The 14,322-nt window shown below is 42.8% G+C and overlaps 1 protein-coding gene across 1 annotated transcript; it reads left to right on the forward strand.

Moving 5' to 3' along the window:
• The first annotated feature begins 789 nt into the window (after positions 1 to 789).
• Positions 790 to 10,968, forward strand: LOC119394893 (UDP-N-acetylglucosamine--dolichyl-phosphate N-acetylglucosaminephosphotransferase). The gene is made up of 5 exons (XM_049416009.1): positions 790 to 1,081; positions 1,621 to 1,735; positions 3,713 to 3,926; positions 5,312 to 5,464; positions 10,751 to 10,968. Exons 1-5 carry the CDS (start codon positions 933 to 935, stop codon positions 10,966 to 10,968), a joined length of 849 nt encoding a protein of 282 aa, XP_049271966.1. The 5' UTR covers positions 790 to 932.
• The last annotated feature ends 3,354 nt before the right edge of the window (positions 10,969 to 14,322 follow it).

Genomic DNA, 14,322 nt, shown 5'->3' on the forward strand with positions numbered 1-14,322 from the left:
CTGCGAAATGTAGATTTAACACCACAACGAGTTGCACTGCCGTCTCGTCGCTTCCACTGCGCAGCAATGGCGGCCGGATGAACAATAACGACCAGGCAAGAATGCCGGTCGCTGATAAGCAAACCGAAGCGAAACAAGCAGCGAGTCGCATTAATAGCGTTTATAAAACCTTACATTGTCTGTATCGTCTCAGGTCCTGACCTCCAGTCTTGAGAAGGCAATCTGCCGGTTCGGAAGACACTTTGTTTTCCCACACGTCTGCACGATATGGCGGAAGGCCGTCGACGAGAAGACGCGGAGTGCGCAGGCGCGAGAAACGTGTTACGCACAAGAAAAGCAAGTTCTTTGTCTTTCTCAAAAGAGCATCTAAATCAGAACAATGAAGAGCAGTCTAATAGAAAACAATATATAATATCTAATTTGAAAGCTTGTGGTATCGAAGCATAAAAGAAATTGCGTCCCGCAAGAGGTGTGTACACGAAATACGAGGCCCCCTCAGCAAGTTTTTTTGTTGTATGCTTGCGCAGAAAGAAATAGCTGCACAAAATTTTATCGGGACTAGTAACAACAATGGGATAACAAAATTTAGTATAAAAATAAGCTTCTTGCTTGACATATTTTATTTAGTTGAAGTTGATAAAATCGCTCATTCTGTAAAGCTCCCAAAAGAAAGAAAGAATGGCGGTAGTAAATAGTGCGTATTACGTCACGCCCTACGTGTATATGTATACGCGTGTACGCTGTGCTTTCGCTGCTTCCGGTGGTCTGCGCGCTACGATCCTGCGATCGCGTCGGAGAAGTTGTTTTGCGTTGACGATGCCGGGCTACGTGTGGCCGCTTTCGTGACTGTGATGTGTTCAGCGTCTCCTAGTTCGCCCGCTTTGAACTGTGAACATCGTTGACGTGTGCCCACTCACGGCTGGCCTTTCAAAATGCACACTTTAATCGTACTCGGCATCAATCTGACGATGTCGACTGTTGCTCATCTGGTCACGCTAGACTTAATACCCCGTTTCAGAGAGATGTTTATCAAAGCTGGACTATCAGGGGTCGACATGAGCAAAACAACCAAAGCAAAAGTGTAAGTTTTTTCTCTGTCGGCTCGCTAGATACGTTACGACTTGCAAACGGTTAAACACTGTATTACGTCAGCTGATCGCGTGGTGTGCGCGCAAACGAGGCAGTATTTTCTAAGAGCGACGTGTCAGCGCTGTTTTCATGTGAAAAGGCGAGCTAGTTGTAGTAATGCTGGTTGAATAAATAGTCTAGACTACGGATCATTCATTTCATCCCGCTGAAAACATGCATTCGCCAGTTTCGTTTCGCGCCTCTGAGTGGGAGCGGTAGTTCCGAAATTTTTTTTAACGCAGCGTTAGCATCATTTATGCGTCATACGTTGTGGTATGCAAGCCGGTTGTCCGTACACATAAATAAAACCGCCGCGCGCTTGCCATCTGCTAACAGTAGCTGAAATTTTAAACAAAACTTTTCTTCACGGAATAGCTTATTTAGCGCACCTAAGCATCATTGTGCTTTTAAAACTGTGCGCTGGCCTCCAGCTGTGCATTCTTCGCTGTGAGTTGTGTAAACTACGTTTTTCTGTCTCGTTTTTCTTTTCAGCCCAGAATCCGCTGGCGTGATATCGGCGACAGTCTTCTTAATTACCGTGTTCCTATTCATCCCTGTGCCCTTCTTCAACTATCTGACGGAAGCCTCAATCTTTCCACACAGTGATGTAAGTTTGCGGTCCTGTTGCCAGTACTTGGTACACAAAATCGCCTTATCGCCAAGTTTATACCCAGCCGATGACACAAAGCATGGACAAAAACAACGTGACTTTCTTTTTTCTTCCTGAAGTTAATAGCTGTGCAACTACTGCTGCAACAGTAAGCTGCTATGGCGTATGCCTCTATCATCTAATGTGCATCAATTCCCTCCAGTTTGCTTGCACATTGTGAACTTGTGTTTTCAACGGTAATTAAGGGCGATCCCGAGGGATATACGTACAAACATGCAAATACAATTCTAATATGTCACCTGCAAAGTATTTGATTTTTGAGTTCTACATTCAGTTCCTTCGACCATGCAATTATGGATCAATGTATGGGGCTACAGTTGTTTAAACCTAAGCAGCCATAAAAGGGGCCTGTTAAAAGTCAACCACTCTTGACCTGGCATTTCGCCTTTTCACTCATTCACTAATGGCACAGCTAAACAGGCTTCTAAACAGCATTATAGGTGTATCGTCGTCATGTGCACGTATACGGTAAATAAACCTGATTTCAGTCTTATGGCCCTTCCGTTTTGCTTCTCGCTTTTCTTTGTGCATAGAGAAAAACCTTGAAGTTTTGAGGTAATGAAATGAATTTTAACGTGAAATGCAATAAACTGTCTTAGCTTTTCAAATAAATAATAAAAGACAATAGGACAGCACTGCAGGAAAGCACTGATTGCAGGCACACCTCACAATTCAAGTACTGCACAGCATTTTCAATGTGTTGGTCTCGATTGCAGAGTCCAACTGCTTCCTTACCCACCACGGTGGTCTAGTGGTTATGCTGCTTGACTGCTTACCCGCAGGTTGTGGGATCAAATCCCGGTCGCGGCGGCCGCATTTTGGATGGAGGTAAAAATGTTAAGGCCCATGTGCTTAGATTTAGAGGCACGTTAAAGAACCTTAGGTGGTCGAAATTTCCGGAGCTTTCCACTACGGCATCCCTCACAATCATATTGTGGTTTTGGGACGTTAAACTTGAATAATTATTGTTAACTGCTTCCTTCGCACCGCCAGTAAAGATCCCCCAAGCAAATCTGGGAGCATTTTTATTGGCTGCTGATGTCGAGGCTTAAAAGGTGCAGTACACATCTGCAGAAGCAAATGAAAAAACAAAATCTAGGCTTTTACATTCCATAACCACAATACAATTGAGCCACACCGTATTGGGGGACTCCGAACTAGTTTTGACTACCTGTGTTTTTTTAATGTGCATTTCAATCAAAGTACACAGTTGTTTTTGCATTTTCACCCATCGAAATGTGGTGGCCATGGCTGGGAATCGAGCCCGGGCCCGTCCGTTTTGAAGCACAAGCTCATCAGCTAGGCCACCATAGAATAATCGTCACGGTGGTCTAGCTATGGTGCTCGACTGCTGAACCGAAGGTCACGGTATCGAATCCCAGTTGTGGCAGCCGCATTTTGATGAAGGCAAAATGCTTGAAGCCTGCGTACTGAGATCTAGGTGCATATTAAAGAACACCAGATGGTCAAAATTTCTGGAGCCCAGGCACGTAGCCAGGATTTTTTTTCGGGGGGGGCCCAAGGCCTAATTATTCGAAAGAAAGTCTTTTCATGGCAAAAAGAAAAAAAATGTTGTCCGGGAATATAAAAGGCTGGACGAATTTCGGGGGGGGCCCGGGCCCCCCGGCCCCCCCCCCCTTGCCTACGTGCCTGCTGGAGCCCTCTACCATTTCGTCCCTCACAAACATATCGTGGTTTGGGACTTAAAACTCCAACAATTATTATATTATGCCACCATAGAGAGGGGTGAAAACAGTGCCTCGGTTGGGGAAGCAATGACACAGCAGAAAATTGTAGCCACGCAGTGTTGGTGTGAACAAGAACTACCACAGTCATGCTGAGATTTGACTGTATACAGATTCACTTAATGACAATATCGTGCCTCTAACAGTGCTGCTGGACATCTATCTGCAGTTTGTCGAGCTTCTGGCAGCTCTCCTGTCCATCTGCTGCATGCTGCTGCTGGGCTTTGCGGACGACGTGCTGGACCTCAAGTGGCGGGACAAGCTGCTCTTGCCAACGTTGGCGTCGCTGCCATTACTCGTCGTCTACTACGTCACTTTTAACAACACGACGATCATTGTGCCCAAGCCCTTCCGCTTCGTACTTGGCAACGACCTTTGGCTCGGTCAGTTTTGATACCAATTTCTTTGTCTAGTGATTTGGCTAATTTTTACGGGTCACCCTGAAACAGTCAACACAGTAATTTGACATGCCATAGGGCTTAAAGCAAGAGGATTTTAACAGCAAAGCTGTTTATGGTCAAGGTTTTCACGGGATTATCGGCATAAGACGGCTCGCAGTTCCTAGCAGGTATGTGCCCCAGAGATTGGGAAGGCCCCACTACTCACCTCCTGTTCACTAATAATGAAAAAAGCTGCCTATAACTAGCCTGAATGTCCCGCAGACCGCGTACTGTGCAATAAGAGCACAACTGGCATTCGTTTGCCGGCAGGAGGAGGCAAACGTATCTGTTCAAGAAGTCCAGCAGTCTTCTCAAATGTTCAGCGATGGGTAAATTCATGCATTCTCTGCTAGAAGAGGCTGCCCGTCGGGAGCGTCAACAGGAATTTGCGCGTGCACGCTAGTTCTGATCCAGAAGCCTGCGCAAGAGATGCCATAGCAGAGGGCGGAAGATCCAGAATATCGAGTGAGAGAAACTGAGGTTAGACGTGGACGGCTTGCATTGGACCCTGCGTTCAAAAGGAGGCAAGATGAAGTGACAAAGAATGCTTTGCTGTTTCATCAGCCTTCATGAAGCTGGGCTAATTTTTGCTTTAACAAAGGTGAAAGGGGAAATTGAAAGCTGCCATGGGACTGCACTGCCCGTCTGCAGAAAACAAACAAAACTGTTTCTCTCTGTGTGCACAAGGTTTTGCACAAAGTGTGAAGCACTGACAGCAATAGCAAGGTTTAGTGCCGCACTTCCACACCTTGTATGGCGTTTAAACTGTACACAAGTACGACATGTTCTTCTGACACAGCACACAAGAGAACTGCTCCCAAACTTGTCCACCAAGGAGGCCTCGCCCTTGGGATTGCATACTTTAGCAGCCCTAATTGGCGGCTACATCTTGCTCTAGGCATCTAGTATAATGCTAAGCTTGCGCAAACAAACTTCCATAGTTTGGTGACAACAGTGCTGATGTATGTTGTGTAAATCACTCTCAATGCACAGTTAACTCTCTTCTCCCTCACCGTCCTCCCCCCTCGGTTGATGCCGACTGTGTCGCCGCCTCTGGGTACATGCAAAACCTATGTTTCTCACGTGCACTGCAATATTATATTGCAGCAAGTCTTGCCAAATTTATTGGTGCTATTTTTGACATCATTGTAGCAAGCCAGAAACATACTCGCTCACAATACTTTGCGTTTCCCCGAATACTTCCAGACGCTGTTTCTGCGATTTAAAGTGCATTTCCATCTAACGTTGCGATGTGGGCGATGCATGGCATTGATTTGACTGTGTCAGGCAAAAGTAACCTTCATACTGACGTGTGGATTATTTTGCAGGTCCATTGTACTACATATACATGGGAATGCTTGCCGTGTTCTGCACAAATGCCATCAACATTCTTGCTGGCATCAACGGTCTTGAAGCTGGCCAGTCTGCTGTCATTGCTGCTTCCATCATAATTTTTAATCTAATTGAATTGTTTGGTGAGTGTTCTCTATAAGCCTATAAGTTTTGATGTGTAGAGGTTATGTCAGCATTGCTGTGTTGTAGACTTTAGTGGTATGTATAAGTATTAGCTGTTGTTATTGTAGTTGTTAAGTGGCCTAGCTTTTATGGTAGTTCGATGACCATGGCACGCTGCTGAACTTGTGGCCACAGGTTTGACGTGGCTGCGGCAGCCACATTGTAGAGGGATCAGAATGCAAAAATGCTTTGATATCGTGCTTAATTTTAAATGGCCACACATATATTGGAGAACACCCAACACACCTGAAGGTCGTGGGATGGAATTCTGGCCGCGGCGGTCACATCTCAATGGAGGTGATATGCTAGAGGCCTGTGTGCTTAGATTTATACCTCCGTCACACAGCTTCCACAGAACTCCATTAAACTCTGTACATGTAAAACTCCATTAGGGAGTTCGGCGGAGATGGAGTTTTAGCCATGTCACGCTGCAATTTTACGAGCTTTAGACAGAAGCCGCAAGGGGTCCATTAGATGCTGTTGCGCCTATGTCTGCATGCAAGATTTCTTGTGTAATCACGCTGAATACATTCTCAATCGTACGTATGATTATAAAAACTACAATTTATTCAAATCGAAATTTGAAAAACATGTTTTGGCTTTTATCACAGAAATGTGTACCTGCAAGGATGTTGATAGTAATGTTGATAGGAGTGCTGGCAACACTATGTTTGTTTTTGTACCCGTTTTCTCTACGTGCTCTGATCGTCAAACACAGTGCCAGTTGTCATTGACTTCTTTGAAGTTGTCCTCCTAGATCACGTTGCCCGTTCAAATACTATAGGGTGAGCACAGGTCTCGCATTTAGTACACGAAGCCCATGCTGCGGATGGGTCCCACAACAGTTTGCATGTGCTGCTAGCACGATCGCCGGGGTTGACGGAGAAGGAAGAACCCGTAACACTCTCTGCCATGACTTGGTAATGTTGAAGTATAATAAAGAGCACCGCAATAAGAATGGAATGAGATGCACAGACGTAAACAAAATGGTGCACAAGGACTCGGAGACACTTATTCAAAATGGCAGCACAGCGGTTTTTCTTGAGGCATGATGCAGAGAGTATGTGCACTTGTACGCATATATATATATATATATATATTAGGGGTGTGCGAATATTCGAAATTTCGAATATTTTTCGAATAGTGCTTGCTATTCGATTCGATTCGAACTGGAATTTTACTATTCGAACTATTCGAACTTCCCAAAAACAAATACAGTCAACGTCCGATTGAAAGCGACCCCTTCAGATTTTCAATAAGCTTCACCTCATTACACTCTCGTATTTCGGCAAAGCTGCCTTTCAAGCTCCGTTACGGTCGAACTTAGCCAAGAGACAGTCAACGTCCGATTGGAAATGGTCCCTAGATTTTCAATATGCTTCACCTCATCACACCCCCGTATTGCGGCAAAGCTACCTTTCAAGCTCCGTTACGGTCGAACTTGGCCAAAAGACAGTCAACTTGGCCAAACGGCAAAGAAATGCTGCGCTTTCTCTTGCCGTTTTACTTAAATCAAATGACAATATGAAAATATTGCTAAAAATATTTTTTGGCTTACATATCGTTTAATATTTTGTTTTTTTTCGTTTGTATGGTTTCCCTGCATTTTATGTGATTATCGAATTAAAGTTGACACATTTTCTTGCCGCTTTATATCTCTCGGTTTCACATGCATTGCTTTTGGTATGTGTATGTATGTGCATGTGTATATATGTGTATATATATGTATGTATATATATATATATGCAGTCTGGTTAGAGTTATAAATTAACGTCATTGTGTTGTCTGATTTCTGTTATATGATTACGAAGGATGTCACTCAGGTTTTGGCAAATTCTAAATGCAGTGGCTGTTTGTGTATTTTCGCCTAAAAAGAATTTCACTGAGCTATTTCTGTTCATGTTCGATGAAATTTGAACTAGATATGTTATTTTTTCACTCTGTACATTGTTTTATTGACCTGTACGCGTGCCTATCCCTGCCATTTTGTATGGGGTCGTGGTCCTAGTCAAGCCCGTGAAGAGGCTTTTTGACCCCGGCCCTCAGCATCCCAAATTATGGAATGTTGGAATGAATAAAGTTTCAATGTCAGATTGGAAGTTGTCCCTAGATTTTCAATGTGCTTCACCTCATCACACCCCCGTATTGCGGCAAGGCTGCCTTTCAAGCTCCGTTACGGTCGAACTTGGCCAAGAGACGTCAGATTGGAAGTGGTCCCTAGATTTTCAATACGCTTCACCTCATCACACCTCCGTATGGCGGCAAAGCTGCCTTTCAAGCTCCGCTATGGTCGCAAATGTATTAACTCAAGAAAACGCTGGTTCCAACATGGAGATGAAAGATGTGGCAGAGGTGGGGGCTCAATTAATGCTGTTTTGGACCTGAAATTTGGGCAGGAAGTCCGAAAAATCGGACGCCAAAGCTTTTTAGCATCCGAAATTTCAGATGTTCTTATATATCAACGTCTACGAGGCAGATTTGGAACCCCGGACTTGAAGGGAGCACACCCTTGTCCGCCACATCTGTTGGGCTTCCACAGAAGCTGAAAGAGGAGGAGAGGCTGAGGAAATGGCATCTTTGCCTATCACGTGTAAAGTGTTGTCGGCAACACTTCGGTTGCACCAAATCATGTACATAAATAGAATTCGGCCTCTACATTGCCTCATTCATGATAAGACAACTATGAAACACCACCCCGTGCCAGCACTTCATCAACCTAGCGAAAAGAAACACTTTCATGTTGCTATCTCATGAGAACATACATGCAACTTTTGTCTGTAATTTCACTTCGAAGTATTCGAAAAATATTTGAGAAATATTCGAAAATTATTCTAAAATTATTCGATTCGATTTGCACTCAATGTTTATTATTCAAATTCGCTTCGCACCCAAAATTTTGCTATTCGAGCAGCTCTAATATATATATTTTTTTCTTCTGTTAAACGCACGTTATGAATGGATTATGCAGTGAAAGAACTTTTAATATTGACAAAATGCATTATTGTTTTGATTGCAGCTGTTTTGTGCTTGCAGTATTTTCCGTAATACAGATTACTGGGGACAAGAGTACTCCATTCCGTCTTTAATGGCGATCGCCGAACTCCCTCTGTGAAACACTCCGTTTAACTTCCTTGGTGTAAGGGAGACCGTCTGACGCGGACCGCATCTCCGTTGATGTAAAGACGGGGGAGTTAAACGGAGTTTGTGGGTGCCCGTGCAACAGAGGTATTATAATGGCCACATTAAAGAACACTAGATGGGCAAAATTTCCGGAGCCCTCCACTACAGCATCCCTCGTAATCATATCGTGGTTTTGGGATGTACAACCCCGACAATTACTATTAGAATTCCCAACTTATTGAAATTTATCAAGAGTCCTCCCCTATGAATTGTAACTCCCTATGCAGTTTTGGGGGCATGAGACCGTGTAATTTAATCGTGAGACTAGTTATATACCCATTGATAGTTGCAAGTTGTACCATTAAGGCACAAAGCATTATTGTGGTGTTTCCTTTGCTTAATTTACTCTCGAGTAGAGGAAAGTCACACTAACCTCTGCACTCTCCAGAAAAGATGGCAAAAACAAGAAAAAGACTACGAATTGGAAAGCAGAGCAGGTGGATGGTAAAAGCAGTGTCATTAATGGGCATTCTCGGCGCATTCAGACGTTGCCTGCTTTGCCAATAAAAAAAGCAGATGTCGTGAGCATCTGCTAGTTGCAATCACTGCACCACGACAGAAGAGGCACATACTTGCGCAGAGCACTATCCATCGGCAAGTGTGCTACACAAATTTGCCCAGCATTTGCCATGATAGAAATCACACCAGCTTAAGAAAAAGTTGCTGCTACTTCTTTCTGTTAATTTTTATGTCTATAATATATATATCATGGTAGCTACGAAAGCAAACATGACAAATGCACGTAATTTATTTGTTGATGTGGTTATTTGGTGGCCAGCGAGATGCCTCAGAAATGGCTCATTCCTTGGCAAATCCTTGCCAAGGATACTTTCGATATAGTCGGGCTCAACTGTATTACTATACATATAGGAAAAAAAAAGGACTTGGCTCTCGTTGTGCATTTTAAGTGGAAATTTTGCTCTGGAGTAGTTACCTAAACTATCTTTGGTTGGGACTGCCAAAGCGCACGTGCGAGTACAAAACCATGCGGAACAAACACCGACTTATTTCAGGCTTCTGCGGTACAAAACTCTCGGTGCTTGCAGTATACCCATAATTATGGCCTTTGAGAAATTGAATTCCATTGCTTCGAGAACCGTATATATTTGTGTAATGGCCAAACCCAGAACTTTGTTAAAAGATCGCCCCCAAAAAGATGGATAGATAACTTCATTGTACACCGAGGGAGGAGAGCCGGGTTTTACCCCGACCCCCTTGTGGGCTGCTCCCAAGTTGGAACAGGGAGGGAGTACCTGCCCGCGGCATTGTGGACCCCTTGGATTGCCCGAAGTTCCGCCATCAAAAGTACGAATCGTCATCGCCCCCAGAAATATATCTAAGAATTGCCCGTGTATTAGCCACACCCTTGATTTTTGAGGTCTGTAGTGTTATCTGTTGTGCACTTCGAGACTTATGAAGCATCTCTTTTTCAAAACACCTGACTGGCTGCTTGGAAGTTCCAAATTGATGAAATATGTGTGCCACAATGTAGCTCCCAAGAAGGTGCACTCAGAAAAACAAATGCACAGAGGTCCCCTTTCCGAGGCTAGCACAGCATGTTCCTCGAAGATAAAAGACTTACTTCTGCAGCACCTAACAGACATAGAGCGACGTCCACACTATTTCGACGATGATGCCACGCGTGAAAGCGCTTGGCATCGCATGAGACAAAGGCAATCTGGTTAGAATGTTTAAAGCCAGCAATGGATAGATCCGGCACTTCATAAAGTGAAAGAACTTTTCTCTCCACCGTCATACGATGACGTGGTTTAACTGTGTTATAAGAAAGTTTGAATCAAATATGAATTTCCTACCACATTAAATGTGTTCGAATTTTGCTAGGCTTGTGTGGGACATGTACGGTTTTACATGCAATGCATTATTTAACAGTGAAAAATTTTGGTGCCATGGTCCCTGAAATGCATTATTGGAGTGTAGCAATGCCTGCATTTAAGTGGTAAAATGCAACTTATCGCTATGTCTAGGGATCCGTAATCAAGTTGCCTCTGTACTAAGCGTAGAACTTTCCAATTTCTGCTTTGCATTTATATTGCGTTCTTGTTTTCCCATAGATCCAAGGGAGTACTTCGAGACGCTGAAAAACAGCCCCGAGATTCCATTCGACGCGTCCAAGAAGCCTGCTCAGGGTGTTCTGAAGGCACGGCTCTCACTGCCATCCAGTACACCTATTTCGTCTGCAAAGAAGCGTGTCAGGGCATCTGATGTCTTTGGATCTAATGACAGTCATTTGTTCCGCAAAAAGCGTCCCAGTGCATCAGATTTCTTCTAGGATGTGAGAAGAAACCCAACCAGTCAGCTAGTTCCATACATCATGTTTCATTTCTGGCACAAAATAAATGTTCTGTGTATTAACACGCTACTTTACCTTTTGCTCGTGGGGCAGGAGGGTGTGTCCAGCGATGTGATGTGGAGCGATGCTTGCACAAGGATGCATTCATTACATTTTAGACCTCGCATATAAATGATATGCCAGTTTACCATAAAAATTGGCTACACTCAGCCAATACATAAATAAAGTCAATTTTAAAACATTATCGTGAAAGTGTTTATGCTTCAGCATGTTAGAGATCCATATCGCCATTTTAGTGTACTGAAGAACACAGGATGAAAAGGAACTATAAACACACAATGCATGCTGTGTTTGCACCTTTCGTCTTCGTCTTATATGCTCCTGTGCACTAATAAAGCGATATAGGTTATACCATGCTTATTGCAGACATTAATGTGCCTAAAATGAAAATTTAGGTCTCTGCTTGAGGTGTGCAAAACCTACGTTTTTAATACACAGAAGTCTGCTGCCATTAATAATCACACTATGGTGTCATGATTATTAAGCATAAATGCAACATCCTTGATTGCGCTGCATGTAAACAAATCAAAATGAATACATTGGCAAAAAATATAAAGATTGGGGATGGGCGAATATTCAGGCACTTGTAATATTTGAACGAATATTACAGTATTCAAATTTGCTTCGACACGAGTTTAGATTATTAGAAATTTCGAAGTACTATTCGAAATGAATGAATACCACATGTATATTTCAGCGCGTATAAGCCCCCTGTAAGGGTGGTTGCACTGCAGCGTGGGGATGCTGTACCATGAAACTACTCTCCAGGCGAAATCCTTGCTCGCCAGCTGCCACTCTCAGGTTAATGTATATATTGTCGCGGGGTGAGACTATACAAAAGGAAGAAAGAAATATATTGAAAAATGTACACACAGTCCTTCAGCCAAAATGGCGGAGCTGCAACAACGCGAGCGCTATCCAGATCCTCTTCTTCTTCACCTCGAAGGAGCATTCCTTCTTGTACATCATGGCTTGCAACAATATTACCTTCTCCCCAATTAATTATTTTTAAGTTTAGAAGCCTGTTGTACGGGCTTATATGCACTAAGCTTAGTAATTTTTAAAATGTAACATATTGTTCCAGTTGTAACTTGCACCATTCAAAGTTGCTGTCATTTCACTTCGAACTGAAAAAGTGACATTCACACATGCCTAATTCCAATTCTTAAAAATATTGTGCAAGGCAGTTGGGTCACGACAAAAATGCAAATTTTTCGTAATATGTGATATGTACTATTCGAACTGTTCGATTGGAAATTATTCGACCAAATCACTATTCGCTTCGAACCTCAAACTTACTATTCGACCATCCCTAATAAAGACGACTACATATGCATAGCATTGCCTTGCAATAACGGATCTTGAACTCGGTATCGGGCCGCATTGCAGCATCTATTGTCTAAAAGCCATGTTCCCCTTTTTTTAAAGTGAAACATTGCGGAGAGGTACAATAAGCTGTGCTTAATTTACATTTTAAAACGCACATAACATTGTAAAGGTTCAAATGGTGGATCTTGGTGACAGAAGCTTAATGACAGATATCGGCAACTGGTGTCCCTCAGCACCGACTTTGTTGTGTCAGCGTTATGCGTAAAAAGAACAGATAGTTGGGAGAGTTTTAAGGATCTATGATGGTACTTAGAAGGACGAAACACACAAGATGAGTGCTCACTTCAAACTAAAGTTTATTTCCAGAAACCATCGAGGCTTTATCGTACACCAATAGGCAAAAACAACAGTGAAACGCATGTGTGCACAACAAATAAACTTTAGTTTTAAGTGTGTGCTTGTCCTGTCTAGTTCTCCTTTCTGGTGTATCTTGTTTGTTTTGTGCTTCCAAGTACAGTAAAAGCTCATTAATTTGACACTCGTTAATAAGGAAAATTGGATAATTCGGACCTGTTCTTTGGTCCCAATTCGGTCATATTAGGCCTCAACCCGGTTAATTCGGATGATCCTCAGAGCCCGCTGAGCGCGAAGCACCGCAAATGAACAAAAACGGCATTCGCGGACAGCTGAAACGGCCACAGGCTTTCAGAAAGGCGTGGTCACTATCCACAATCGCCTTGTTGGTGCATAATAAAGAGTTCAGAGCACAGTTCGGATTAAGACACGGGGGTGGAAGCAACCCCCGCGTCACTTGCTTTCTACTTTCAGTAGAAAGCAAGTGATAACCTGTAAAGTACGTTACATTTTAAAATTTACTATATTTAGAGCATATAAGCCGGTATAACGAGCTTTTAAACTTAAGAAATTATGAATCGATGTGGGGGTAATTTATTCATTTAACCTTGAAGTGGGGCTTCGCAGCTGTATTTCCCCTGGATAGGGGTATTCATAGTATAGCACCCCTCCACTGCAGTGAAACCACCTTTACAGGGGGTTACATGTGGTTTATATATGTCTATTCGTTCATTTCGAATACTTTGAAATTAGAATAATCTAAATTCGTTTCGAAGCGAATTCGAATACGGTAATAGTATTCGTTCGAATATTTGCACAAGCCTACCTTTTTCCACTCCTTGTGCATAATACAAGGCAGCAGACTCAAGATTTTCGTGTAGGCTTCCCCTGCATCCTCCGTTTTAGAACGCGAAATGAACTTCATATTTTTGAAAGGTGGCCTTAGTTATGTTATATGCTTATACAAAGCTTAATTCATGCCTGTTCAGTGCACATTATATGCATTTCTTTAGCACGAAGCATTTGACAAACCATAGGCACTTTGACCGTATCTGTCTATCCACCCTGCATGGTACCTTTAACACACAAGGCATCACACTGCTAAACTCTTGCCTTTTTGGGTGGTTGCACTTCAATTAAAATCCTCTAACATCAAAACTTGCTCATGCTTTTCAGTTATCCTGGTTCATTGCACAGCTTAAACCTTTCAGACGCGACCTGTGAAGAACTGTTTGCAAATGCGTCAAACATGCACATTGTCACAAGGCACTTCTGTTACAACCGAAATATTGTCATTATACATTTTGTGTTTTATACTTAAGCTTGTTATTAAATTGTAAATAAATATCTGGTTATCCTGGAGCCACTCATGTTCAGTTTTTGCATAAATAGAATCAGATCTCTGACTAGAAATATCGTGCAAACTTGTTTTCGATTATGTTAATTTCGAGCAAAAGAAAAATTGTACTTTTGACGTTGCTCGCATAAAGCTGCACGTCGAACGACTCGTCGAGAAAGTGGTGGTGCCTTCAGCAAAGTAATCGTATGCAACTCTACCAAATGAAGTTAAATGAAGATAGATTTATTATG

Source organism: Rhipicephalus sanguineus, chromosome 5, assembly GCF_013339695.2.
Source record: "Rhipicephalus sanguineus isolate Rsan-2018 chromosome 5, BIME_Rsan_1.4, whole genome shotgun sequence".
NCBI classification, from domain to species: domain Eukaryota; kingdom Metazoa; phylum Arthropoda; class Arachnida; order Ixodida; family Ixodidae; genus Rhipicephalus; species Rhipicephalus sanguineus.

Excerpts from the sequence above, each read along its gene's own strand:
- LOC119394893 (XM_049416009.1), top strand. The coding sequence starts at position 933 with ATGCACACTTTAATCGTACTCGGCATCAATCTGACGATGTCGACTGTT. Across the intron at positions 1,736-3,712 it reads CAATCTTTCCACACAGTGAT|TTTGTCGAGCTTCTGGCAGC; the intron begins GTAAGTTTGCGG and ends ATCTATCTGCAG. Across the intron at positions 5,465-10,750 it reads AATTGAATTGTTTGGTGAGT|ATCCAAGGGAGTACTTCGAG; the intron begins GTTCTCTATAAG and ends GTTTTCCCATAG.